The sequence below is a fragment of the Antennarius striatus genome, chromosome 18 (assembly GCF_040054535.1).
Source record: "Antennarius striatus isolate MH-2024 chromosome 18, ASM4005453v1, whole genome shotgun sequence".
Taxonomy (NCBI): domain Eukaryota; kingdom Metazoa; phylum Chordata; class Actinopteri; order Lophiiformes; family Antennariidae; genus Antennarius; species Antennarius striatus.
This window is the reverse complement of record NC_090793.1, coordinates 1,414,915-1,441,822: the sequence shown is the minus strand read 5'-3', so window position 1 is coordinate 1,441,822 and position 26,908 is coordinate 1,414,915. Positions and strand designations below refer to the sequence as shown.

Below are 26,908 nucleotides of genomic sequence, written 5' to 3'. Positions count from 1 at the left end.
GGCAGAAGAAGAAGAAAGGTAAAGAAACAAAAAGGGAAAACATTTTCTTTTTGAAATTTTGCTTGTCAACAAACAAAAAAGATCAAACAACAGCCGACAAAAGCGAATGTAAACAAATTAAAATCAACTATAAACAAATGTAAGATCAAAGAAAAATAAAAACAAAAACAAACAAACATGAAACAAACTAAATGTTCAAATGTTTTTTTGTGGACAAACGTGAAGAGAAGACAACATTGACACGCGTGTGCTGTGTGATGTCACACGCTTCAAACACACACACACACACGCTTCAAACACACACACACACGCTTCAAACACACACACACACACACACGCTTCAAACACACACACGCTTCAAAGACACACACACACATGCTTCAAACACACACGCGCTTCAAACACACACACACACACACACGCTTCAAACACACACACGCTTCAAACACACACACACACACGCTTCAAACACACACACGCTTCAAACACACACACACACACGCTTCAAACACACACACACACACACGCTTCAAACACACACACACACACACACACGCTTCAAACACACACACACACACACACACGCTTCAAACACACACACGCTTCAAACACACACACACACACACGCTTCAAACACACACACGCTTCAAACACACACACACACACGCTTCAAACACACACACGCTTCAAACACACACACACACACGCTTCAAACACACACACACACACACGCTTCAAACACACACACACACACACACGCTTCAAACACACACACGCTTCAAACACACACACACACGCTTCAAACACACACACACACACGCTTCAAACACACACACACACACACACGCTTCAAACACACACACACACACGCTTCAAACACACACACACGCTTTAATGAAGGCTCTGTGCTTTATGATGTGTTTCATTGAGGGCGTGTCTTTACGGGCGGAGCCACATCTAAGAGTGTGTGTGTGTGTGTGTGTGTGTGTGTGTGTGTGTGTGTGTGTGTGTGTGTGTGTGTGTGTGTGTGTGCGCGTGCAAACGTCATCATCTGATTCTCATCCTCCTCCTGATTTCCCATCATGCTCTTCTGTCCCTGACCTCCAGGGTTGCCCCCTGCTCCTACAGGACGACGCCTTGTTTCTGTCGCCCTCCTTGTATCAATAAAGTTTTGTGACTGTTTGTTCCTGGAGCATCGGCGCCGTCCAATCACAGCCTTTCACACACGACCCCTCCAGCCCCTAGTGCCTCAACGCCAAACATCCTGGACAAATATTAACCCGCCTTTATCCGGCTGACAAACACCCCCCCACACACACACACACACATTTTAACCCCCCTTGACGGCGCCGGCGGTGCGTGACCTCACACTGGGTCACAGGAAGGTGAAGGTGAGGAACAAAAGAGCCTTTCATTCCAGCGGCGGCGGCGAGGAGCTACAAACGTCCCGTCAGCTCCTCACCTGTCCGGATGGGCGGGGCCAGACAGGTGGGCGGGGCCAGACAGAAAAAACATAAAAGTGGCGCCGGAATGGAACAATGTCACCATTCAGACGGTCGGGTTCAACACGCCGCGCTAAAAATAGATCTGATCCCACCAGGTATGAACAATCAGCTGAGTCCAGAGGAGGGGAAGAAGGGGGGAGGGGCAAGGGGGCGGGGGCGGGGCTTCTCCTCGCATGAACGATTCATCCCATAAATAAACCGCGGCGTGGAGCGGCGAGCCTCGTTAGAGCGATGAATAATGGAGGATGACATCACCGCTGCCGCCTCAGAGGAAGACAGGAAGTAGGACAGCGGACAGGAAGTGAGGCGTCCTCCCGTCTTCCAGGAGGAAGTCAACGCCGGCTGAGGGTCGTCATGACGACGACAAGACAGCAGTTTAAATTCCTGGACCGGTGAAAGTTTGCTCAGAGAATGCTTCCCTCGCCGTCCAGTATGACGCTGTCGAGTATTCCTGCGTTCTGATTGGTTACAGGGGGTGGGCCAATCGTGCGCTTATTTAAATGATTAATAAAAAAAACAAAAACGGATCAATAAAGGAGGGAAAAGGAAAAGCAGCGTCCGATTTTATCAATTAATCTGCTTTTAGCCGACACCAGACTGCTAAGCAGCTTAGCGGGGGAGGGGGGCTGGGGCAGGGAGGTGGGGGGCGGACAGGAGCATTTAGCATCGGCGGCAGAACGCATCGTCTTCCAGCTCGTCGTTATGACGACCTCCAGGCAGGTCGCTGGTGACGCGTCCCGTACCGACCAATCAAAAGCCACCGTTCAGGCGTTTTGAGTGCAGCCAAACGTACCTGGGCGTAACCGTGGCAACGCGATGCCACGCCGAGCTCGGGTGAACCTTCATCATCAGATGCCCCCCCGGACCTCCTCCTCATCATCATCATCATCGGATGCCGCTAACAGCTAACGGCGGTTTACAACGGGTTTGACGTGTCCGGAGGCATCACGCGTGATCCTGAGACCGGTGTGCGTCAGGTTGCCGTCGGTTACCGATACTCCGCCGCGGACACAGGAAACCGATCAGCAGCGGAGCGCGCGAGGCGTCGTGTTGCGACCCGGGGGCGGCAGCGTCTTGTGTTCCTCAACAGAGCCGGCAGTCAGGGCCAACCTGCTGACTCGGCAGGTGGTTACCATGGCGACAGTTTGTTTTCACACCTGTAAGTTTCCTGTATCTTTACAGGCTTGTCGGACCCCTGGGGGCCAAAAAGATCATTCGACCTGTCGAGGACGGCTGTCTGGAGGTCAGAGGTCACGACAGGTTTGCTGATGATGATGATGATGAAGGTGAGTCTGAACACATTAGAGGGCTTCAAAAAGGTAAGCCCCGCCCTGGAACGACGCTGGCTGACGGTCCAATCAGGAACAAGACATTCCGGATTGTGGATTTGCATGTTGGGTTTTGAAGCGGTTTCATCCCGTGATGTCATCCAGAGGAGAACAAGCAGCAGGAATTTTGGCGTCTTTGTCTCTGCGGTTCACCGATATGACGGATGATGCCACGGCGGCGCTCGAGGCGCGCCTCCGGGCCACGTCGAGCGGCCGCTATCAGAGCGAGATCTTTGCGGCTGCTCGCCTCTGGTTTCTGGAAATCCTGTCCGTCTTCCAGACAGAACAAAGAATCCTTCAGCCAATCAGAACCCCTGCCCCTCCCCCCCCACGCGTGACCTGTTTTGTGACCAAGCGAGGCGTCGGACGCCGGAGAAACGCTACATCGCTGAAATGCTCGGCATTCAAGTCATCCGTGTCAAGGCTGAGCCAGCAGAACTGCTGAGTCAGGTTTTCAGCAAACAGGCTGATGTCATCCCCAGGAGGTCAGCGCCCCGGCCAATCAGAGGCCAGAATGGGGAGTGTGAGGCAAGTCGTCCAGAGGGGAGTGAGTAGGGAGGTGTTGGTTGGAGGACAGGAGAGCTTCTGGAGTCAGTAAGACGAAGACGAGGAGGAGGAGGAGGAGAATGAACACTGTTACAACATCAGTGGGACCGTATCTCGTTCTTTACCACGTGTTGTTGGATGCATACAACATCAGTGGAACCGTATCTCGTTCTTTACGTGTTGTTGGATGGATACAACATCAGTGGGACCGTATCTCGTTCTTTACCGCGTGTCGGCGGAGGAATACGACATCAGTGAGGCTGCATCTCGTTCTTTACCACGTGTTGGTGGATGGATACGACATCAGTCAGACCGGATCTCGTTCTCGGTGGAGTAAACACATACAGTACCACGTGTGTTCTCTGGACTTTTGCATTTCTTTCCATTCTTTATCACTGTTTACATAATTCATATATAATTCATTATACACAGGTAAAGTCTGCGTGTCTATTGTTTAATAAAAATATTGTTTTTTAATAGTTTAGGGGGTTTGGAGCTTTTTTAGAAGATTAAAAAGATTTTAGTTACTTTAAATGTCTGACTTACGAGTTCATTCCCGGAACAGATTAAACTCGTATCTCCAGGTTCTACCTTATTAATGTAGCCCTGGATAAAACATGGTGGCGGTCCCGATCCGGTCATGAAGCCCGGTGTTATGTGAGGATTGGGACATGTAGTACAAGAGGATTTGCAGGACTAGAAGTCCAAGCAACTGTTGGTTGACGTCGGACAGCAGTGCGCGGGATTATTCCTGTAAAACACGGCCTCGTAGTCAGAAACTGTTCGCCGGCGTCACGTGACAGACGTAGCCCCCCCGCCCCCCAAACCCCCTGCCATATCAGATTACAAGTCAGCAAATGGAAAAGGCCAAAATCAGGAGGCTTATTTGTAGTAGGCTGAGATATACCCTATTATAAATGACTGCAGCGGCGCAGCGAGGCGGAGGAGGCCCTGCCAAGAGCCGAAGGCTCTCAGCTCCGCTGGGATAAACAGGAGGGAGGAGGTCTTTTCCGTCGAGGCGCAGCAACGCAATCTTTAACAATCAAACACATCCTTCAAATGGTATATGTGACTGTCTGACGCTGGAATGTCAATATATTATCCACATGGTCCCGGGATCACTGGGAACGCTCCGTCATAACTCATCTCTAAGATCTATTTCCAAACACAGAACCATAAATAAATACTGGACTCATCCCGCCCTGAAGGTTAGGTTGGGGTTAAGTACTTAGACCTCTACAATCACATCCTTCTACCGAGTTTGACCTAAGACCACCAACTAAACCAACCAGAGATTGTTGGGTTGGATCCTACATCAGCAAGACTATACGAAACGTTTCGTGTAGGAGTCTTTGCGGAAAAATCAACCAACAGCAATGAAGTTGTTGAACAGTAGCAATCGGGGCAGAGCTGTTAAGGTGTGTTCAGGTGTGTTCCCATGTGTGGGCTCATCAGTTAGCATCTATTGGAACTGTAGAGGCTTGTAGAGAAAGAAACTGGGCCAGACAGGCCCAGACAGGCAGGAAACCTGGTAACAGTACAGTCACTGACGGCTGACAACTGCCGTTGCGTCACGTCCATGGAGGTGCTTCAAACTGTCTGACAGAATAACTCTAGTCAACATTCAATGACAAGGAGATGGAGGGACTTAAAAGAAGAGAAAAGGGTGTCCATTGGGGGTGGGGGGGCAGTGGGATGGGACGGACCAACCAGCAACAACAGCAAGTGACAGAAAGTTGCGAAGGACATCATGAACAAATCAAAACGCTGATCAGAGATGGGTATCATGGATTCCTGTCTTCGTTTAAAGACTACAAGACTCTTCGTTTGGCGCGTGGAGAGGGTGGAGGTGATGGAGTTGGGATGGATAGGGGGGGAGGCCCACATAGCAGCGGTTTCCTCCTCTGGAGTTTGGAAACTAGGGGGTGGAGATGAGGGGAGATAGCCAACCTTGGCTCACTGGATGATGTGAGGAAATCAGTCTTCATAACTCTGGGAGTATGTAACATCCTCTAGGGTTTAACAGAACCCATCAGGAACTAGATGACGTATAACGACTCCTGATTGGCTCTCAATGCAAAAGGCCAAGTTCCATCTTGCTTTCATTGGTCAGCAACACAAGCTCTCATCATGGGGTGGAACTCATTTAGCCTCTGAAGTCCAAGCACTGACGATGTCCAACGACGCCTTTCTTTAAAGGAGGGGAGGCAATGCTTGGTAGCATTATGAATGTTAATGAAGTAATGGATGCTTAGACATTAGCTCGGTGGCGCTACTATTAGCAACACTGCTGCCGAAGGCGGGGAGTTCTTAGAGTTTGAAGAAGCATCAGTGGAGGATCGTTAATGTTAGATTCCATGTTGGTTTTGTAAACACTCGTACCTTGGAATACGAGATGTTTTTGAGATACAAGTTGCACTGTCCAGTTTTTTTCGACACTTGAGCAAAAATCTGAGATACGAGTCGTTTTTCAGGACATCACCGCTAGTTGGTGGATAAATACAACATCAGCAGATACCGGATCTCGTTCTTTACCACGTGTTGGGGGATGGATACGACATCAGTGAGACCGGATCACGTTCTCATTGGTGGAGTAAAGATGCAGCTCGTGTGTCCTCGTGACTTTTTACGTTTCTTTGAAGGAACACGGAATTCTTTTTGCAGGAGGAAACTCTGAATGTTGTCTCTTCTTATTGGCTCGCTAATCAGTACTTTTATTGATATTTATTTCTAGCTAACAGCTATTTCAGTTCTTTGTTGCAATATTCAGGAACAAGCTGTAATTAACACAGGATTTCTGGTTACCCCCGCCCCCTCATTGGTGCTGAACGTTTGGACGGAACATGCCAAGAAAACTTTCCCCTGGTTCTCGGCTAAAACCATTTCTGAATCAGTTCATTTTCAGTCGACCACATCATCAATCATCCTAATTACCTCCCGCTCCCGGCGGCGTTAGCGCGACATGTTCTTTCCTTCACTTACACGTCTGGTTAATTGGCATAAAAGAGCTCCAGCTGCTGCTGGAGGGGGGGGGGGTCTGATGCTTATACCTGGAGGTCAAAGGTTATCGCTTCAGAAGCAAATGGGACTAATTATCTTGAACCTGTCAAAATTACGATCACAAACGTCTTCAAACTTTTCCGTATGTTAATGTGGGTGAAAAATACACAAAAAGTACCTTCAAGCTATATTTAAATTTAATTCTATACTTTCAGGATGGTGTGTACACACACACACACACACGCACACACACACACACACACACAGTTCACCACGCAGGCCGGTGAGTCATTCATTCATCGCTTCCGACCGGATCCGTCACTGAAACGGACGCCGGAGCTTGAGGAACGTTTATAGACGTGGAATCGAAGGTAAACACCGGAATTCCGTCGCCTTGGCGAGGACCCGTGGCAAGACGCCGAGCGCACGCATCAGAAGATACGGTGCCCTCATGGACGAATGTTCCTGGTGTGTCGGTTCGCCAGTTTCCCAACGTCTCTTTGTGTGAACGGAGATTAAATCCCTCTGCGGACATTCTGACAAGTGCAAACCGGCCGTGTCAGAAACACCCAGGAGACAACGGGGGGCGAGAAACAAGAGGCAGCAGCGAATTAACGCCATTCTTTGGTCTGACATAAAGGACAGCAGCAACAGGATCAAATAGAACCAGATTAGTTTCATGTTTTCAAGGGAATCTGATCCCAATCCCAATCTGCTGCCAAACTGGGAGCGTTGGATTTGTTCATCTTTAGGGTAATGTCACCTGTCCAGAAGCAGGTTCTAAAAAAGACGCCCACTCCAATCGACAGCAGGGCGAGACATGAGAATAGAAATAAGAAGGATATTCTGGGCCCTTTGGTTTCGGCTCTGTGAAAGGCCAATGATCATCTTTCAGAAGCAGGGCGGACCTATTTTTAGCAGACAAAGCCTCATCAGCCAAAGTAGTGAATTCAATTTGAAGGGGCATCATTAATCTACGCCAGTAAATCATTTTGGTTGTACTGATGTCGTCTCTCCGTGCTCTGGGCAGCATCTGGGTTTCATTGTCCGACTTAAACCACAAAATTTTCTCCCAGCATTGTCACATTTTTAGAAATGGACGACCCCCTACCCTTTGGGTTTCCACCGAGAACACGCTAGGTGTCTGAATTATGCAGAATCAAACCGACAACTTCCAACGTTAGTGGTCGGCAATTAAAAGCAAGTTGTGTCCAACAGACGGACCAGAGACGAGCCGGAGCTTCGGAGCGGAGTTCCCAACACAACGTTGTCGTCATTGCTGCTCTATGGACAATCAATCATTATCGTTTCTGATCACAATCACTATTGTGGAGTTCAGCTCGAACGCCCGATCAATGCAGATACCATAAAACCATCCCATGAGCTTCTTTATTTGTTTATCTCCACAGATCTTGTCCAACACAGGAAGTCTCAGATGGCTCACTTCCTTCCGGTCATTCCAGCATCCGTTTCCGACTCTTTTCAGATGGTAGACTGGGCTTGCGCTAGCCATTCGCCACTTCGCCATAGGCGGAGTAAATCCCAGATTGGCTACAAGGTCTTCAGACTGTGTAGCCACAGTGGCGTTCTTATTTTTACGGAAAAAAGGCTCAAACTTTGATGCTCGTGAGCGGCGCTCGCTATTTCCGCTAGCGAGCGGCGCTCGATCATTAAATATGCACTCGGGTCATGACCTTCTCTCGTCCAATGAAAAACAAAATATTGTTTTTTTACAAGCTGAACCCGCGAATTTGTGTACATCAAGGCGAGGATGATCGATCAAAAGAATCCAGTGTTTTCTAGTAGAGTTTGTGTTAAAGTCCTCATTAATAAACAAATGGTGAATGCTGAGAGGGGGGGGGGTGGAGACAGACCGATCAGAAGGTCAATGAAAGATATTATCAATACTTGTTTGTAGTCTTAGACTTTTGTTCCCTCTGACCAGCAGGAATAACCAGCGATGATGTAAATGTGTTTTCACCTCGCTTGATATTTTTCATGTCTTTTTAAATTGAAATGAAAAATGTTGAATTAAAAAAAATGAATAAACTAAACTATGGCATATCAATGGTGTTGGTGGTGGTCAAAGTTAAATGTCTTCTAGTCTCAGTAAAACTAACAGTAAACATTTAGTAATATTTTCTATGACTGTATCTTCACATAGTGAATGAAGTTTTCAATGGTTGAATCTCACATTCATTCCTGCATAAAGTAGGACAGAAATAAAGAGTTCAGCTTCAGCTGTTGGCTTTAGTGGATTTTTGTAGGTGAACTGAACAGAAGATTTTGTCCTCAGAATGCAGGAAAACCCCATTTTCTAAAACATTTCCCGGGGCAGGCCCCCCGGACTCCCCCCACACTCGTCCACGCACTACGCCACTGTCTTGGACACAGAATGTGGCTTTTTGTAGCTTGCTCAATTCTTTTACACTGAGACACAGTGGCTTAGACACACTAGCTCCTGGTGCAAGACCAGGTAGATAGTGTCAGGTTGAGGTTCAGGACATTTCTAACAGTAGTTTGGTCAAGGGCAAAGTCAGTGACATGGGGGGGATTATCCGTGAAGCTCTTAATCCTGCTTTGTGCCCATTATGGAATCGGGAACCCCTGGCTGGTACAAACTGATGGCAAAAGGAACAAACAGGTCTGCAAAGAACTAGATCTACTCTGTTCTTGCTATGTCACCTAAGTTTCCGACAACTGTGGATCGTTTGGAGGCTCACAGGTAACCCTGGACCAAGATAGCCCTGGAACAAGATACCCTGGTCCGTCAGACCACCATCCTTCCCAAAAGAACCCTACCAGTCCAGCATTAACTCTTTGCTTTGAGGGAAAGATCACCATAACCTCCTCTTTCCAGCCCATATTCAAGACAAACAAAACTTTATCGTACGTAACAAGAGTATAAGCAAGCCTTTCTTTAACCCCACCAGCAGCGGACACCTGCTACCATTGTCTGTTGGCCTCTCCTGCGAGGTATGAACACAACAACTTGAACCTCAACAGAGCAAATTCCAGCCATGAATGGAACTCGGCTGAGCGCCGGGATGAAGGTCCATCCAGACACTCGATCCCTCCCTGGAGGCGTTTGAATCTCCAGATTGTGACGTGCCAACGCTGAAGTCACTGGAGGGCTCGGAGACTCTAATCCACCAGACGGTTTTCCAGTCAAGGGTGTCATTTTAAACGCCCGCCACGCTTAGTCAGATGGATGTGCATTAGCGAGAATCCACCCTATGATCTGTGGGAGGAAAAAGACATGTGGACGACCATCTGACACCGTTTCATCTCAACACATGAAGACGATGAAGCACACAAAACTGCTGCCCATCTCACGTCCAATAAGATTTTACTGGTTGGACATTCGCTGCCCAGCCAATCAAAAAGTTACACTTCTTACTGACTTCAACCAGAAGAACAAGCAAATTTAGGATTGTAAGTAAATTAAAATTGTTGCTAGCAATAGGAATCTTTTTGTTTCTGTAAAAGTTGATGTTAAGAAGTCTCTGCTGTCGAGTAGCGTTTGGGAACAGGAAGTGTTCCGCGTGAGGAATTCTTTGGTGTCAGGAAGTCTTTGCTCTTCCCTAGAGTTTTAAATATTAAATCAATTGCTACCATTGATGTCTTTACACGTCCACTGGACTGGGCGGAGCTTGTCAGTGAAGTCAGGCTTCTAATCATGGAGTTTATCGTCATGACGACTGATCCGGTTACGGAACAGGGAATGGAAAATCAGAAGAAGACGGGGAAGTTGCATTAGCTTAGGCTGCAACAAAGTTTGCGTCTGTCAGCGCGCAACCGCGAGCGAACATGGTGAAGAACATGGTGTGTGTCACCCCAAAGGTAGATACAAGGGGGGCAATGACCAAGCTGCACCACCAATGCACTTGGAGAGTTGACCAACGCAAACAGGGAGTGGTGGTGAACAAATGGAAGATTGAAGCTTCAGGGACTTGAAGAGATGGACAGAGAGATCGAGAAGTTAGACAAGGATTACTTACAGCTTCGGAAAAGGAACGAAGAGCTTGAACGTGAGGAATCACTAATGAAGCTGAACAGCATCAGAGAACAGGAAGAAGTCTTCACCTGGAAGAAGTCAGGAAGCTCCAGGATGAACAAGACGACCTGGACAAAAACTAGAACCAAGTCCTGGAAGACAAGGAGATGCTGGAGGAGCAGATTCAAATCACGAAAGTTGTCCAACCCGGTTCCAAACCGGAACAGAAAACAAACATAAATATAGACTTTTACATCACAGATTACGTGTTTCAGCATGTCCATCAGGCCTAACCCCCCCCAAGAGGAGTTAGTGAAAGTGGATGTGGAGACGAGTGTCTGCAACCCCTTGACCCAGATCTGGACAAACGCTACGTTTCCAACCCGCGATGTTCTCGTGTTGTGTCGGAAAACTGAAACTGCCAATATTGTTACGGTGTTCAAATACATACTGAAAAAATTACACGTTAATACAAATAACTTCAACAAATTACAGAGGTGGGATAACAACTGTTGATCAGGCGTGAAGCGCGAAATTTGGGTTTTATATTCAACAACAAAACAAAAATGTTTTGAAAAATGTCAATCGGGGGGGAGAAAAAATCCTGAGATTAAGTCAGGATCAACTAAAACAAACATTAACCCATCCTGGCTCAATGGTGAGTTCACGACCCAACAATCGAGTAGGACTTTTGGATGTTCCTCCTGATCTTTGCAGACGCACACTCCTGCTAACTTTGCTAATAAGCTAATTCCTACTGCAGACTGGCACTGAATGGGGTCTGAACACCCTTGAAAGTGGTTTTTCTTGCGCCGAAGCCACCCCCCCCCCAAACAAGGGACGCCTGTGTCGGGACCCCCACCTTTTCAATCCTGCAGGAAGTTTTTTCGGGCTTTTTCCGAACACAAAAAGCGCAAAAGTCTTTGCGCCTTTCTTTAGAAACAATCTCCACCCGCGGATCGGAACCAGCGGAACCAGCGGAACCAGGGCCCCCCCCCGCCCCCCAGCTCCAGTCTTCCTTGCATTTACTCCAACTTAGCGCCATATTGATTGCGCCTGCAGAGCCCGCAGGACGTCGCCAACATCGTTCCAGGCGCGGCGGACACGGGGGGGGGGCCGGCTTACCTTGGCGATCGCCTTCTTGTAGCGCATGACAGCCTGCTGGACCAGCGTGCGCACCGGGATGGACCCGTCCCCGCACGGAACCACCACCCGGGTCCGGCCGAAGCACACCGTCACCTTCATGGCTCAGGATTCCAGCCTGGATTCGGAGCGAAGCCCGGAGGAAGAGGAGGAGGAAGAGGAGGGTAAATCCGAGTGGGAATAAACGCGGATCATGGGTTTCGGTGGTGGGGGGGTCGTGAGCCGGTGTTCCGTCCCAGAACCGGGGGGTTAACGGTCCGTTCGCCGCTCCGCGTCGGTCGACATTGTTTCCTGCGTGTTTCCAGACCACCTGTTTGGCTTCTCTCTTCCGTCCCCCTCTCTCGCTGCCTCTCTGTCTCGCGGATAATGCTCCCTCTCGTGGTGCGTTCATGACGGTCGGAGAGTTTTGGGATCTGGATTGATTTTTTTTCCCCAAAATCAGGGCTTTGACCCTGAAAGAAAACGAAACCAAAAACTTTATATTTTTTAAATGTCTGGACCAGATTCATTTATTCAAAATAATAGAATAATAACCGGTTAATCGATTAATAACGGGTTTATTCGTATCTTGAAGAAAATATCTGACCTCATGTTTCAGTGTTGTTGTGTTTACTGTAAGGACATAACTACAATGTAAACTAATTGCCTTAATTGCGGATTTATAAGTCCTAAAGCTACCTTCTTCTTTTTATGTAAAAGGAACGTTATTAACCGGTTCGACAACTATATATTTTTTTGTTCTAACAGGTTCAGGAACGTCAATTCTTGGAACGTAAAATCGGAAACGTTACAATATTTGTTTCTGTTGGGAACAAACTGATTTTGGAAAAAATTCTGGTTCAAAGTTTGGCCTAAATCTTTAATTTCGAGATCAAGATCCAAGCATCAGGCCTCGAGAAATTAAAGAGTGAAATCCAAAGTGCTAAAATATAATGTTTATAATTGTGAAGAAACTTTCTAGGCCTGATTTAGAAAATAAATATAAGGGAAACGACATCAGTAGGTCCTCCCTGAGTCTGTGTAGGTTCTCTGGGTTCCATCCACCAACAAGTACATGTCAAAAACCTTCACAAACGACTTCTCGCGGGAGGAAGGAAAAGATTATCTCAGTATCTCAGGAAAAAAAAGGCGGCATCTAGCGTCGATATCAGTAGAAGCTAGAAGTTACGAGCGGACGTGAAGGCATCGGGGAGCAAGCCAGGCCACAGTCACACATGCGGTGCGTTCAAGAATATGCGACGGTTTTATGTTTATTTTTGAAAGTATCGTTTACCTGTTGTCATATTACGTCCTGTTTTTCAAATAATAACAAACAAACATTCTATTTTTAAATTTGAGACCCAAATAATTTTATTTTACTTTTTTTATTAGGAGACGACGTTTGAGTCTCTAAGGCGGCAGAAGAGCGGAACCAATCATCTCTGGTGACGTTGCGATCAGGTCACTAAGGTGACGGACACTTCCGGCTCTCCTCCAGGAAAACTAGGGAATAGAACCGGAAGCTTCCTGTCGTCATTTCTCCGGATATTTGATCTGTTTTTCAGATCAGTGAACTGAAAATCACAAAATAAAAGTCTTTTAAATTTAAAGCAGCGTGAGTCCGTTTGAAAGGAGCCCGTCATGGGAAATGTGTACACTGTAAAAATATTTTTTTTTAAATTTAAATATAATTAGCAAAAACCTCCATTCAGTAATTTTTATGATAATGAATTTGCATTTATAAAATTAATCAAGTCTTCTTGGGGAAAAAAGGGCTTTAAAGAACTTTAAATATTTGTATCATCTATAAATTAATTGTATGTAATGTTTTTGCATATTAACCCCCTGGAAATTACTATAAAATTATTGTGTAATCCTTCTTTATGATTATTCATTTTGAACTAAAGTTAATTTTTAAAAAGTGTGCATATTGTTATCCTAGGGCCTTGAACGCCTCACGGATATTTTTGTTTATATGATTATTATAAGACCTGTGAATTTTCTATTTAATTATAAATGTATTGGGTTTTAGGGCAACTTCTCAGTTTTTATTGTATTTTGAGATCATTAACATGTTGTGTTAATGAACACACTATCATTATGTTTTTACAGTCATCTATTAGTCAATTAAATCATGACTATTTTTAAAATGAAAACGTGCTAGCGTACTGTTCTTCGCTCAGTTCATTAATTGCACATTAACGTAGTAGCTTATGTATTTTATTTTTATTGCACTGTTAGAAACACAACATTCCGATGCTAAACTTTTTTAAACATCTCATTTGGTGAAAATCGGTTCAGCAGTTTGTTTGTTTTTTGCATAACCAGAAAAAAACAATCCAGGATCGTCTTTCCTTCCTGTTCCGTGTCTCATCCGTCCTCCCAGGGTTATGGAAAACCTGTCTGTTGCTTGGAAGCTCCCCGATGGGGAACCAGGCATTCCGAGTGGCTCCTGGCTTACGTCTGCTAAGCATTGATATACTCCAGCTTTTATTGGTGGACTTGCTAAAAGCCACAGGACTCCTGGTGCACCTGCTCCTTTCCTATTTCAGTCTATCATTCCGTCTGAAACTGAACCGAACGCCCAGATTAAAAGCAGCCTGAATCCATCTGGGAGCTTTTAAGGAACAGCTGCCTCGACACATGGACCACATGGATGGATGGCGTCTCCGGACACGCCTCACCAAAGGGAACAGGCTTCCATTGAAACCCTGGTGTCGCTGGGATCCGCCTCGCAGAAGCTCCCAGATTCCAGATCGAGACGTCGACCAAACGGACGCTGGTTAAACGACACCGCTCCAACATTTAATACCGGCAGCGAGACTATTTTAACTCCACAAACAGCTGGAGCGTTCGCCGGCCGCCACCTCAGCAGCCGTCAGGGCGGGTTTAATGGCGTCGGGGAATTTGAGCGCTTGTTCGTGTTAAGGTAGACACCGAGGTACACGAAACCTGCCAGTAGTATCAGTAGTGAGGTCAAAGGTCAAAACCATCCTGCATGAGGCAGGATGGAGAGGATGAAATCTCTTACCACCAGGTGGCGCTATGGCTGCAGATCGTGGTCAGATGGGTCCACACACTAAAGTTCTTCAGAGCTTCTGGACAGTCATCACTTCATCCTAATCATCAATAATCTACTGGTTTCAACTGATTTAGTCGCTGCAGGAACCTTAGATGTGAACCTCTGGGGCCACACCGCCCCCGTGTGGCTGCAGCCGGGACTTGATGAAGACCTGAGAACTGTTTCCACTGAGGGGCACATCCAGAAAAATTATATTAAACACTTCTAATTGAATACGTTCTTCTTCGTTGTTTCCCTAAATGTCACAGACATGATGAATAATGAGACTGAATTCTGTTGTACAAAAGTTCAGCAAGTTTTATTTAGCAGCTGTTAAAGACATAAATATTTCTGCTGGTCGCGGCCTTAGCGACTCAAACAGGGTTTAAAAAGTTTAGATCTGATGTCCTGTATGTACACGTATAAATAAAGCACTTTTACATTCACATATATACGAACAAAAAACAGATACGGCATCCATTCACTCTTCAGGTAAAAGTTAGATACTCTTAGATAATGTAATATGTTTATTTTTATGCTAAATAACCAGTTATATTATCTTTGTGTTTATTAATGAAGAAAAAACAAAGTAATTTGGAGTTATGATGTGTTGTCTGTTAAAAACAAGTCATTCAATTAGAATTTAGTTCCCATTCCTGGAGCGTCACTAATTGGATGATGTAATCCAGTAATGAGGAGCCTATTAATGACATCTCCCTGCAGCAGAAACCAGAAAGATGTCTGTGACATTTACGCACAAGGCACAGCAGCTCAGCAACATCAGATACCGGCGATGACACCAGACTTGTGCTCGGTAGAAGATAAATCATGGACTTGAAGGCTAACGCTAATTCATTTATCTTCCATTAAATCATGGTGACCTTTTTGAAACATGCGTCAAACAAAGGGTTTTTATACTATTATTATATATTTTTTATGTTAACACGAAACGGGCCAAAATGACTCGATGAAACAAACTCGTTTTGCCTTCTAAGACCAATTCGAACAGGCAGCATTCATCTCCACGCCATCTTCACGGATCCTCATCGGGTTGGCTGATGAGGCATGAGGTGGGGACGACCTTCAGGATGTCTTGTAAGTTAGTGATGTCCTTAAGGATGGTGTCAATGTCCGTGTTGATGCCAAGCAACCTCCGTCGCTGAGCCGCTTCCTTCTCTGCGGCGTCTCTGAGGCGAGGCCTGAGATTTTTATCCACGTCTTTCTGAGCGTTGGCCAGACTGTCCTCCACCTGCTTCAGATGCCTTTCGTCAACAGAACCAGTCCGGTCTGAGGAGAAGAAGAAAGGACTACTTGGACGAGCTGTTCAATTCATTCCTCGAAACGTGTTACATGCTAATGCTTTTAGCTTAGAGACTACAGCTTCTCTGTGTTGGTGTTTGTAAAAAAGGGTTCCAAAGGGGAGTAACATTTTTTCAAGGCAGTTTGGGATCTTTTGGAAACTATTCAAAGTATGAAGCACTTCTGTCCTGCCTGCTTCAGCCCCATGTTCGTCAGACTAACAAACTTCAACTGACATCAATCATCGGAACATTTTCTCTGGCAGTTCAGATGGAAGGTTCCGCTTATGCTGCCCTCTGCTGGGTGGAGGTTCTACTTACTCATGTTGGCGAGCAGGGCACTGACATCTCTCAGAGATTTTGAAACGGCGTCTCTGGTCTGTTGGGCGTTGTTGAAAGCCGCCGACGCTCCAGCAGCGGCCTGTAGGGGAAACATTAACACCACTGACTTCACCTTCTCCAACACTTTCCACCCTTTCGTGGTCATTGGCATAGACCCCGCCTCACAAGTCCAGGGCGAGAGATCGATTGGGCATACAAGATATCGAAAGACAAGCTGCGAGATATTACCAACAACAGTATTGTTCGGCAAGCTAACACCCAATAAATTATGGACGGTAGTTGAAAAAAGACTTGGTTTGGTCAGAGCACAAATATGTTGGACAATGATGGATAGTACTGACTTCCCCTGACTTCTAGAAGATTGATTGACTCTATAGTCGCACACTAGGGCCAAGAGTTGGCTATAAGGGGAACTCTGATGATGAAGTTCAGACAGTTCACCTCCTCAGCATCAGCCTTCATCCTCCTGGCAGCGTCCAGGTCTGCGTTCAGGTTTCCAGTTGCATCGACCGCCTTCGTTTTCATGTCTTTCACATCACGGTTCAGAGCAATGGCATCATTCACGACACCAGCATGAGGTGGCAGAGATCCAATCGTTCCCTAAGGGATACACCCGTTAGCGTTCTCTCCACTTTCTGCTCATTCTACAAGACTGGTGATTGGTTGTTACCTCCAGATTGTTGACTAGATTCTCCAGGGTATCAACGGTATCCAGCGCATCTTGGTAGTTACGAGACACGTCTCTCAGGTGCGACAGCGTCTCATCGTTGTCTCTGATGGCCTGCTGGATGGTGGCGTTGATGCTGGGAAGACGTTTGACGGCGGCGTCAGCCAGGGCTTTGTTGTTGTCGATTTGTTTGTCGAACCCTGAGGAGGAAGACAAGGAGTCCGTCTTCTACTAGTTCATGAGGAAACAGGAAGACTGTTGGGTCAGTGTGTGTGTCCACCTCTCAGACTCTTCAGAGCGTCGTCCAACTCTTCCGTGTTGCTGTTGAAGCTGCGGAGAGCCTGTTCGGTGTCAGCCTTGGCAATTTCGATTCTGTCTGCCAACTCATTGAACTCCTGCAGATTGAAAGGACGGGGCAGTCAACAAAACAAACATGTTTGTTTTTACCGTTGTTCCATTACCCACAATCCCTAAGTACCTTCTGTGCAGCCTCGCCTTGAGCCAGCAGGTCCTTAGTGGTAACCGTATCTCGCTGCACGCCGTCCTGAAGGTCTTCGAAACCCGAGATGTTCTGATCCACATCCTCCTTCAGACCGTCCATCTTGGACACCAAAGCGTCCACCCCTTCCTGACCATGAAGGGAGACTTTGAATGCTTCAGTCAACCACCTTCTACAAGTGGACCTCATGTCACCAGGGTGATGCTTACCTTCAGGGATGATGGGATACCTCGCTCCATGTTAGTGATGTCTTTCAGCATGTCTTCTGCCGTTTTGCTCTCGTCTTTGGCTTCATCGCTCAGACGGATGGCCTGGTTCTCCATAGTCTTCACTTGGGCTGATGTCCCGTCGTACCTGAACATGGTAAACATAGAGTCATAAGACTATCCTCCCATTGGTCCATGAGGAACGGGATATTCCAAGAGAAGCTCAGACTGACAGCAGCGACTCACTTGGTTTTCAGATCCCCAATCAGCTCTTTGACTTTATTCTCTTTGTTCATGAGATTCCGGATTAGAGCCAGACTCTTCTCTGAGTCGCTCAAAGCATCGTTGGCGCTTCTGTCCACGGCGTCCGCCTTGATCTGATGTCTGCAAGACGGATACAGAGCAAATAAAGGTGGCGGTAAAGGCATGAACATCAAACATGGCATTTGTTTATCAGTGACACCGTGATAGGAACAAGAAACGATGGGCGTACTCTTCGGCCAGCTCATTGGCTGTCTCCACCAATGAGGCAAGGAGGTCTGGACCCATTGGAGCATCTCTGATGGGAATATTCTGACAGGAGAAAAGCAAACCTGTAAATCATCATCAAACTTCGGTATCCTTCATTAACAAAGTTAAAAAGAGTATCTTACGACTGATTTGAGGTCAGTTCTGGCTTTGTCCAGATCGCGTTTCATCATCGCCAGCAGCGCCTGGATGTCCTCCACCTCTTTCCTGTACATCTGCTGTTGTTTCCTGATGTTATCCGCTCTGTCCGAGATGTTTTGGATCTTCTGGCCCTCATCCAGCTGACTCTTGCTGATGGACGCCAGACGACGCTGCAGTCTCTTCTCCAGCTCTATCGGAAACAGGAGTTCATCATCAGCATCAGGTTGATCCCGTGGTCATCGTACGACTGAAGGAAGAGTTCTGTTACCTGCCACAAACTCAGTGTTGTCCTGCAGATCGTCCACCAGGTCCTCCAGCGCTGCCAGAGCAGCTTCCATCTCAGGTCTGCTGGCAGGTTTGGAACCTCCACCTCGGATCAGGTCCTCCAGCTCTTTCATTTTGTCAGCATAAGCGTCCGTCTGAATCAGAACCAGAGGAACCCGTTTAATCCTGAGAGCAACGGTTCATCAGGACCTGATGCTGGTTTTGCGGCTGTACCATCTTCTTGATGGGGCTGAAGCAGGCAGGACAGTTGGACCGTTGGCACCGGAGACCCTCGAAACCCGGTCGGCACTGGCAACGACCGGCATCATCGCACTGTACGGATTCAGAGCGCTGAACATCGCAGTCACATGCTGGGCCGTCAAACGAGATGATAGGACGGCGTTAGTTTTAGATACAGGAGGAGAAAGTACCCAATAGATTGATTGATTATTGATGCCAGAAGGTTCTGGATGGAATAGTTCTTACCCTTGCAGGTGTCGGAGGTTCGACTGCGGTAGAAACCTCGTATGCACTCCCCACAGCTCCACCCCGTCGTGTTGTTCAGACACTTCAGACATTCGCCGCTGCTGCGATCGCAGCTCCCCGCCACCCTGAGGTCGATGAGGTTGTTACAACTGCAGGGCCTGCAGGGGCGCCGTACTCCAGCGCCCCCTGCTGGGTCACCATAGAAACCCTCCTGACAGAAGTCGCAGTGAGGACCTGAGGGCCAGCAGAGACATTTTTTACTTCATTACATCCAAATAGTGGAAACACCAAATCACCGAGGATTGTGGATCCATTCTCATGTATTGGTGGATGGATACGTCAGTGAGACCGGACCTCGTTCTTTACGTGTTGGTGGATGTATACGACATCAGTGAGACCGTATCTCATTCTTTACCGCGTGTTGGCGGATGGATACGACATCAGTGAGACCGTATCTCGTTCTTTACCACGTGTGTTCTCCTGACTTTTGCGTTTCTTTTCATTCTTTATCATTGTTTATATAACTTACATATAATTAATTATACACAGGTAAAGTCTGCATGTCTATTGGTTGATAAAAATATGTGGGGTTTTTTTGGTAATTTAGGCGGTTTAGGGTTTTTTTTCAAAGTGTAACAGATTAAAATGATTTTAGTTATTTTAAATGCTTGACTTACGAATTCAGCCACAGAACAGATTCATCTCGTATCTCGAGGATCTACTTTATCTTAATACCTGTGGTCCCGAGGGGGCAGTGGTGACAGCGGGGCTCCAGGGTGCCGGGGGCCACCGAGCAGGACACTCCATCTGGACAGGGACACTTCACACAGGTCCGAGGTTGCCGGGGGTGGCGGTAGAACCCCTCCGAGCAGATCTGCTCTCCGGTGGTCTGGTCGGCGGAGTAACAATCTCCGGTGGTCGCGTCACAACTTCCTCCTCTGCAGTTGCAGGGCTGGCAGGGGCTGAAGGCGCCGTCCGATGGGACCGAACGCCTGAAACCGTCCGAGCATCGCTCACAGAACGCCCCCTCGTATCCCGACGGGCAGCTGCAAGTCCGAACCCAGTCGGCTGGGACTCCGTGTCCAGGCAGCGCTGACACCAGATGCACGTTGTCAAGGTAACCACGTCCTGAAGAGAAGGTTCAATTCATGGGAAACAACATTAGACTCATTTCATTGGACTCTTTGAAGGAAAGAAGGAGGTGGAGAGTAGAAGACGCCGACCGTTTTCTCCGTAGGTGGCCCGGATCTTGATGGCGGTGAGGTTCTGGAGGAGGGTCTGGAACTGGAACGGGGACAGCTGAGGCGTCCACCTGCTGCCGGGACGCTCGTCCAGTCTGGAGACGAGACAGAAGGTGTGACTCCACCCTGAACCACCATCACCAAGGTGGTTACAAAGACCAGGTGGACTAGCGTCCTGCCCCGCCCTTTAAATGAGACTACAGTGATCTCCAAGTGGGTGGAGTTTAGTACGACTGTTTCAGCCTCGTGATGAAAAATAGAACCTCAAAGTTTCTCAAAGTCAAGACTGAAAATGTCTTTTTACAGGTTCCACCATGGAGGAACTTTTGTTCCATGTCTGACTCTTCTGACCTGTAGCTGTAGTTGAACTTCTGTCCACACGGGACGACAGATCGAACGTCTCCCAGGGAGGCGGAGACTCGAAGGCCCGCCCCTTCCAGGATGACATCACTGGTGGACGGGTGTCGAACGCCACGGTCCAGACGCAAGGAGAAGGAAAGGTTGTGTCCGTAACTCAGTAACTGGTTACCAAGGTAGGGGGCTGTGGGAGGAAAGAGACACGGTGAGGAGGGAAGGAAAGGAAAGGAAAGGAAAGGAAAGGAAAGGAAAGGAAAGGATAGGAAAGGATAGGAAAGGAAAGGAAAGGAAAGGAAAGGAAAGGAAAGGATAGGAAAGGAAAGGAAAGGAAAGGAAAGGAAAGGAAAGGAAAGGATAGGAAAGGAAAGGAAAGGAAAGGAAAGGAAAGGAAAGGAAAGGAAAGGAAAGGAAAGGAAAGGAAAGGAAAGGATAGGAAAGGGAAGGATAGGGAAAAGAAGGAAGTAATAAAGTAAGGAAGGAAGGAAGGAGGGAGGGAGGTAGGAAGGAGAGTAAAAGGAAGGGAAGGAAAGGAAAGGAAGGAAGGAAAAGAAATCCAGGACTAGCAAACACGGGAGGAGATGAACGTGAAGAATTCTATGAAGGAAAGGAAGAGACAACATCAGCCAATAAGAACAGGAGGATTGGCTGACTGGGGTGGGGTAAAAGAGGCGGGGCTTTCCTCACCTGGTGCAGACAGGTAAACAGGAAGGCTGCTTTTGGAGATCACCTCCAGGTCCTCGTGCTTCGGTGACCAGCGGAAGTGAATGTCAGCGGGGTTCACCCCCGGCGGCGAGTCCGTCTTCCATCCCTCCTCCCCTGAAAACACAACACACCCGTCACCCCCCTCAAACGACAGAAGCTTTTATTTTGAAAAGGAACCCATTGTTCACAACTTTTATTGTGAAGACAGGTGAGAAGTTACCGTCGGTGAAGGTGGAGGTGACGTTGTGGACGGCGTAACCGGGTTGGGCAGAGCAGCGGTTGCTGTGGCCGTAACAGAAACACGGGAAACTCCCAGAATCCTGTCGGTGCTGACGTCTAAAAAGAAAACAAGAAACAGGAAGTTACACGATAAATGTGTTCAAGGTGCAATTTATGAATAAATTAATTTACGTCGTTAACCAGATTCCAGGAGACGCGACGTAAGTCGAAAAACGACGTAAGTTGAATTAACTAACGATAACCGTTCGCCGTTCTGTACTGAACTTTATTTATGAATGCATGTTCAATCATTTTTCATCTTAAATTTTTTCAATAATTCCTTTTCAGAGACTTAAACTGGTGATTATTCTGTGCCTTTTTTCTTATTGAAAAATTACATATAATCCAGAACTACAAACAACATAATCCGAGGTATATCTGTAATTTCTACATTCGAATTTTTCAACTTTTTATCCAAATATCTTTTTTTTAGGAGTAAAGAGAGAACAGAGTCAATAATAATAATAATAATAATAATAATAATAATAATAATAATTATTATTATTATTATTATTATTATTATTATTATTATTATTATTATTATTATTATTATCATTATTATTATTATTATTATTATAATTAGGACTGTATTTCACTTTTTCGGGCATCCGTGTGGTCCGATCGGTCCTTCTGGGCAGCGGTCGCATTTCTCCCCAGCGATGCCTTCTTTGCAGCTGCAGCGCCCCCTGCTGTCACAGGTGGTACTGACAGAACCTGGACAGAAAACGACACTGAACGTCCAATTCTTGGATGGAGAGTACATCGTATACAATGGGATGCCTCACCTGTGGGGTTGCAGCGACATGGTGCACAGCTAAGCCCCTCCCCGTCCAGGTAGAAGCCGTCTTTGCAGCGTTCGCAGTGGCGCCCCTCGGTGTTGCCCTGGCAGTCGACGCAGTGCAATCCCCCGGCGTCCCGGAGGCAGTACTGGGACCTCCCGTTGCAGTTACATCGCATAATCGCTGCAGGGGAAGAAAGAGTTCTTTAAAGAGCTTCAAACCGATGGCGGCGATGTTTGCAGAGCGTCTTTGTGTTCTGCGGTTTGTTCACAAATCCCAGGGAGAGTCTCTCCTCCCAGACAAATCACAGGCGTCCCGCCCCAAGGAAAACCAGCCGAGGAAACGTCTCAGATCCTCGAGCATTACCGGAGATCTGATAACGCTTTTATATAACGCTGCAATAAAGCTGCACCTTAAGTTATTATAAAGTTGGAACAGGCAGCGACTTGTTAGCGCTCTTAGGAAGGAGCGTAAGTTTATACCCCAAAACAGAACGCCAGGAGATCAAACTAAAGCGACCTACGGCAGAGCAACTTTTCTGTCGTATAAGAGCTTTATGAAGTCATGACCACACGTAGGTTTAGAAGGTTTCACTCACAACCAGAGTGAGACGTTAGTTAGCTTAGCCACTCATTAGCCACAGTAATTTGTATGGATTTATGAGGACTGTTGGCTTCCGTCGGTTTTATATGTCGATGGAGGGAACTTGAGCATCTTTAGTATGGTTCTTCTACTTGTTCTCCTTTGGTTCTTTGGGGTTTTTTTTGCTTTGACGCCTCGGTTACATTCGCTTCAGTAAACTACAGCGAAAATCAGCTCCTTTGTTCTTGTTTCAAGGTTAGTTGGAGGGATGTTGTAGCCCATCAGCTAATTACATCACCGCTTCAAAGCCGTGATGTGTTGTAATTCTGTGTTCGTCTGTTCGTCCGTCTGTTTGTTAGTCCACCAAATATCTTCGCAACCGTTGCAGATAGAAAGATGAAACAAAAAGCACATGACTCAGGCAGCAAAGGGGATGGAGACGAGATGATGACCTTGACCTTGAGAAAAATAAGTCAAGTTTTTCAAATTTCAACTTTTGTACACTCAGGACCCGGATAAGATAGAAAGACGAGGGAGAAGATCAGTGTGAGCAAGACCATAGATCAAAGCTAGTGCTTTAATCAATGACAGTAGGTCAGAGCACTAGGTTTGATCTTTGACCTATGACAGTAGGTCAGGGTAACATTTTGAATTCAGGGGTGTCCCGGGATGTTACAGTCTGTGACTGCATTGGTTCTAGTTGTTCTAGAGATCAAAATAATTTACCGAGTTAACTGGCTTCAGCTCGGCTAAACGCTATCCAGAGTAGCTAAACAACGAACCAGTTTGCTAATGTAGATTTATTTGTTTAAAAAGTTTTTATATTGTTGAACTATTATATGAAAATAGCAATTAACAAGTATTTGTGTGAAAATGAAAAAAAAAAATCTTAGATTCACCTATCTTAGATTAGCTTAATTAGCTTAGCTTAGCACAAACACACAAAAAATATGAAAAGAGAAAACTGATTCAACAGCCAGTTTTTCCGAACAATTTTTTTTTTTACTACTAATCTCAAATACGCAACTTTTAACGAAATATTTGACCCCGTGCTGTAGCTGACTCCTCCAAACGGGTGACGTCGGCTGATTTATTTCCCTACAGAGACTTCAATCAGCGTTCAGAGGAAGGTGAGGTGAGTTTAAGGTGCGTCGGATTGCTAACCAGTCAGCCTGTGATTCAGGAATACGACTAGCGACAGCAGGCTAACAGCTCACTCACCGCGTTTGTTCACTGAATTGTACGACGCTGACTCACGTGTGATTGGTGAGTGATGATAGGATGACCTCAGCTGATACGGTGTTTATCAACCGTGCCTGTCTGGGATAAACTTTTCCTACAACCGATTATTATTGGGCTCGTCTGAGGTCTTTAGCACAAGAATTGAAAGAAGGGGAGCATGCTAACACTTTCACTTCATGATAAAACTATTTTTATGTTGGTGTCCTTACGGGTCATTTCTATTCCACCCATTTCATTTACATTTTTCTGGCAGAAACGGGATTTCGATCGACAAATCTTCAAAGTCAAAATGAATTTGAAAACCTTTAGCATTTTTGCTAATAGCCTTAGCATGCTCCACATCTAAGGGGAATGCGCTTTCTGTCATTCTTTGCATATCTCACTGTTTACCCGCTCCGATGTGGATCCTTTAGCTTAGCGGCTATGGCGAAGCGTTCTGCAAAGAGCGAGGAGGAGGAATCAAAGGTCACGATGAATTGACCTCATCTAGAGGAACATGTTCAAACCTTCAGGGTGCATGCTAGAACTTCTATCTTCGATGCTACCACAAAAACCTCACGCAAAACTTCTGTGTAGTCCCCGTCTTGTTGAGTTTTTCAGGAGAACGCTGCAGAAACATCAGGTGGACCAAAAAGTTTAACTTATCAGCATGAAGGTGAAGAGAAAATGAGTGAGTCCTCGATTCTAGATGAAATGTCATTTTAATTTCCAGGTAGAAGCAAGCAAAAACTGTTTCTTCCCTTGATTTAGGAGTTTCTAAAATCTTTAAATACTGATTTTAGCAGGAACATGAGCGAACAGGTCAATGGTTGCACCTTTTTCTCTGGAAAAACATCTAAAAAAAGTCACAAGAGGAGACTAAGTTGTGTTGCATTTTTCCTCCCTGATTGTCAAACAGAGCAGACATTGAGGTGTCAAAGTGGTGTAAAAGAACTAAATAAAAGAAGATCCATTCATGTACTCACAGTGGTAAGTGTAGGTCGCCTGGACGGCATAAACCGCGGCCAGAACCCCACAGAGTGAAATCCAGCCGCTCCTCATGATGTCTGTTAATCAGATTCAATCTCTAACCTGCAAAAAACCCCAAAGCGTTGTCTTTTAACTGGCGTCCCGCTGCAGGTCCGAACACGCCGCACATACTGGGACGCTCACATGTGATTCACACGGGAGGATATGAGTGAGTGTGAGCTGGGAGCGACCGGGGCGTTGTTCCACCAGATTTACATGTTCATCACACAGAGAGGTTTCACAAACAGAACCTCTGCAAACAGAAGAGATTAGAACCCACAATCTGATTTTATTGGTTTTACAAGAGGTCGATTGGACCAATGAAATCTGCAATGATCGGTTTTTATTCCATACTCTGATGGAATATTATAGCCACATTGTGAAAAAAGTCATTTTGAGGTTAAAATTGTATTATTATAAGAATTAATCCACGTTGCTAAAATAACCATGAGCACAGATTAAACAGAATTATGTCACAGTTTGCAGAAAAAGACGCTTTTGACTGTATTTTATAAGTGACATCATTATTTTTAAACTCTTAATTTATTCTATTTGCTGCTGGGTGGATTAAAAAAAAAGCTTTGTCTTTAGTGTTGAGCTGAATCTGCAAAATTGTAAAAAGTATTTGTCTGAATGCACCTTAAAATATAACTTTTATGCAGTACTTGAGTAAATGTACTCACTTTGCACCACTGTATGAGTGTGCAAGACAAAGTACTTTAAGTTTAACATATATAATAAATGTAAAATAACGAATGGATGCATGTAAACCAGTTTCAGCACTGATTTGTGTTCACATGTTCTGGTTGTTTTTGCTCCAGAACCAAATCAGAGCCCGCAGGTCTGAAATCTCTCAGATTCCTGCTGAGGATTGTTTCCGACCCTAAACCGTATCCCGAGGTGAAGTTATGACGGCCACACCCTGAACCTCACACACACTCACAGTTACTCACAAACACACCTTATGATCAAGCGCACACACACACACACACACACCCCCCGACGATGGTTACACACAAACTTTCACACTGCAAGACGTAACACACTCAATCACGCCCAGCTTGTTCTTGTTACCTTGCCAACTCCACACCCTGAGTACACACACACAAAGACTCAAACACACACACACACACACACACACACACACACACACGCACACACACACACACACCGTCAACACCTGGATTCTCACGTTGTAGCAACACTAGCTGTAGTACTTTACTCCAGTCCTGTCCTTCTTGACACACATTGAGATTCTTGTGCATTATTTGTGTATTTAATCTTGATGAAGAATTATTTTTGTTATAATTGTCACTTAATTGATTATGGTAAGTTTTCACATTCAGAGGAAATTACTTTTCTTTGTTGGAAGATGATGGAGGCAAAGAACCACATACCTGTCCCTCAGCGAAGACCAGTGTTTGGATAGCGATGCTCCTGGTGGGACACACCTGGCTTTTAAAGGGAATGGGTGAAATTATTGAATGTCACACCTACGAATGATCTAAAACCCCCATTTGTGGCCAGATTATACACCTCTTAACAACCACAAAGTAGTAGAACGTGCTCAAAATAAACTTTTGCCATGAACTTTGCCCGGTGACATTATTGAAATAGAATTTACAGTGAAACTGAATTTTTTAAACAAAGAAATTTGTCATAAAATGGCCTTTATATTGTTAAAGTTATGAAAGTATTCATGAAGTGTTTGAAAGTACTGTACTGTAA

The 26,908-nt window shown here is 46.0% G+C and overlaps 2 protein-coding genes and 1 long non-coding RNA gene across 10 annotated transcripts in view; 1 reads left to right on the top strand and 2 right to left on the bottom strand.

Annotated features, from left to right (window-relative positions):
* pard3ab (par-3 family cell polarity regulator alpha, b) overlaps positions 1–11,641 on the bottom strand; it is an 85,211-nt gene extending 73,570 nt beyond the window's left edge. For all 8 annotated transcript variants that reach the window (XR_011038883.1, XR_011038882.1, XM_068341696.1 and 5 more), the window contains exon 1: positions 11,502–11,641. Coding sequence is in view for 6 of the 8 variants with exons in the window: in XM_068341696.1 (XP_068197797.1) it covers positions 11,502–11,621 (120 nt within the window). In the remaining 2 variants the exon portion in view is untranslated. The remainder of the gene's footprint in view (positions 1–11,501) is intronic.
* Positions 11,543–13,108, top strand: LOC137612901 (uncharacterized). The gene is made up of 2 exons (XR_011038884.1): positions 11,543–11,683; positions 12,891–13,108. It is a non-coding gene; the product is annotated as an uncharacterized lncRNA (long non-coding RNA).
* Positions 13,109–13,235: 127 nt separating this feature from the next.
* lamc2 (laminin, gamma 2) lies at positions 13,236–25,336 on the bottom strand. The gene is made up of 21 exons (XM_068341703.1): positions 25,138–25,336; positions 22,355–22,531; positions 22,166–22,283; positions 21,511–21,626; positions 21,273–21,404; positions 20,583–20,772; positions 20,214–20,326; positions 19,726–20,118; positions 18,991–19,224; positions 18,739–18,875; positions 18,509–18,659; positions 18,225–18,430; positions 18,065–18,144; positions 17,818–17,955; positions 17,575–17,719; positions 17,345–17,494; positions 17,147–17,261; positions 16,870–17,066; positions 16,641–16,799; positions 16,179–16,278; positions 13,236–15,846 (listed from the first exon to the last, which is right to left on the bottom strand). Exons 1-21 carry the CDS (start codon positions 25,211–25,213, stop codon positions 15,593–15,595), a joined length of 3,381 nt encoding a protein of 1,126 aa, XP_068197804.1. The 5' UTR covers positions 25,214–25,336; the 3' UTR covers positions 13,236–15,592.
* Between the last annotated feature and the right edge of the window lie 1,572 nt (positions 25,337–26,908).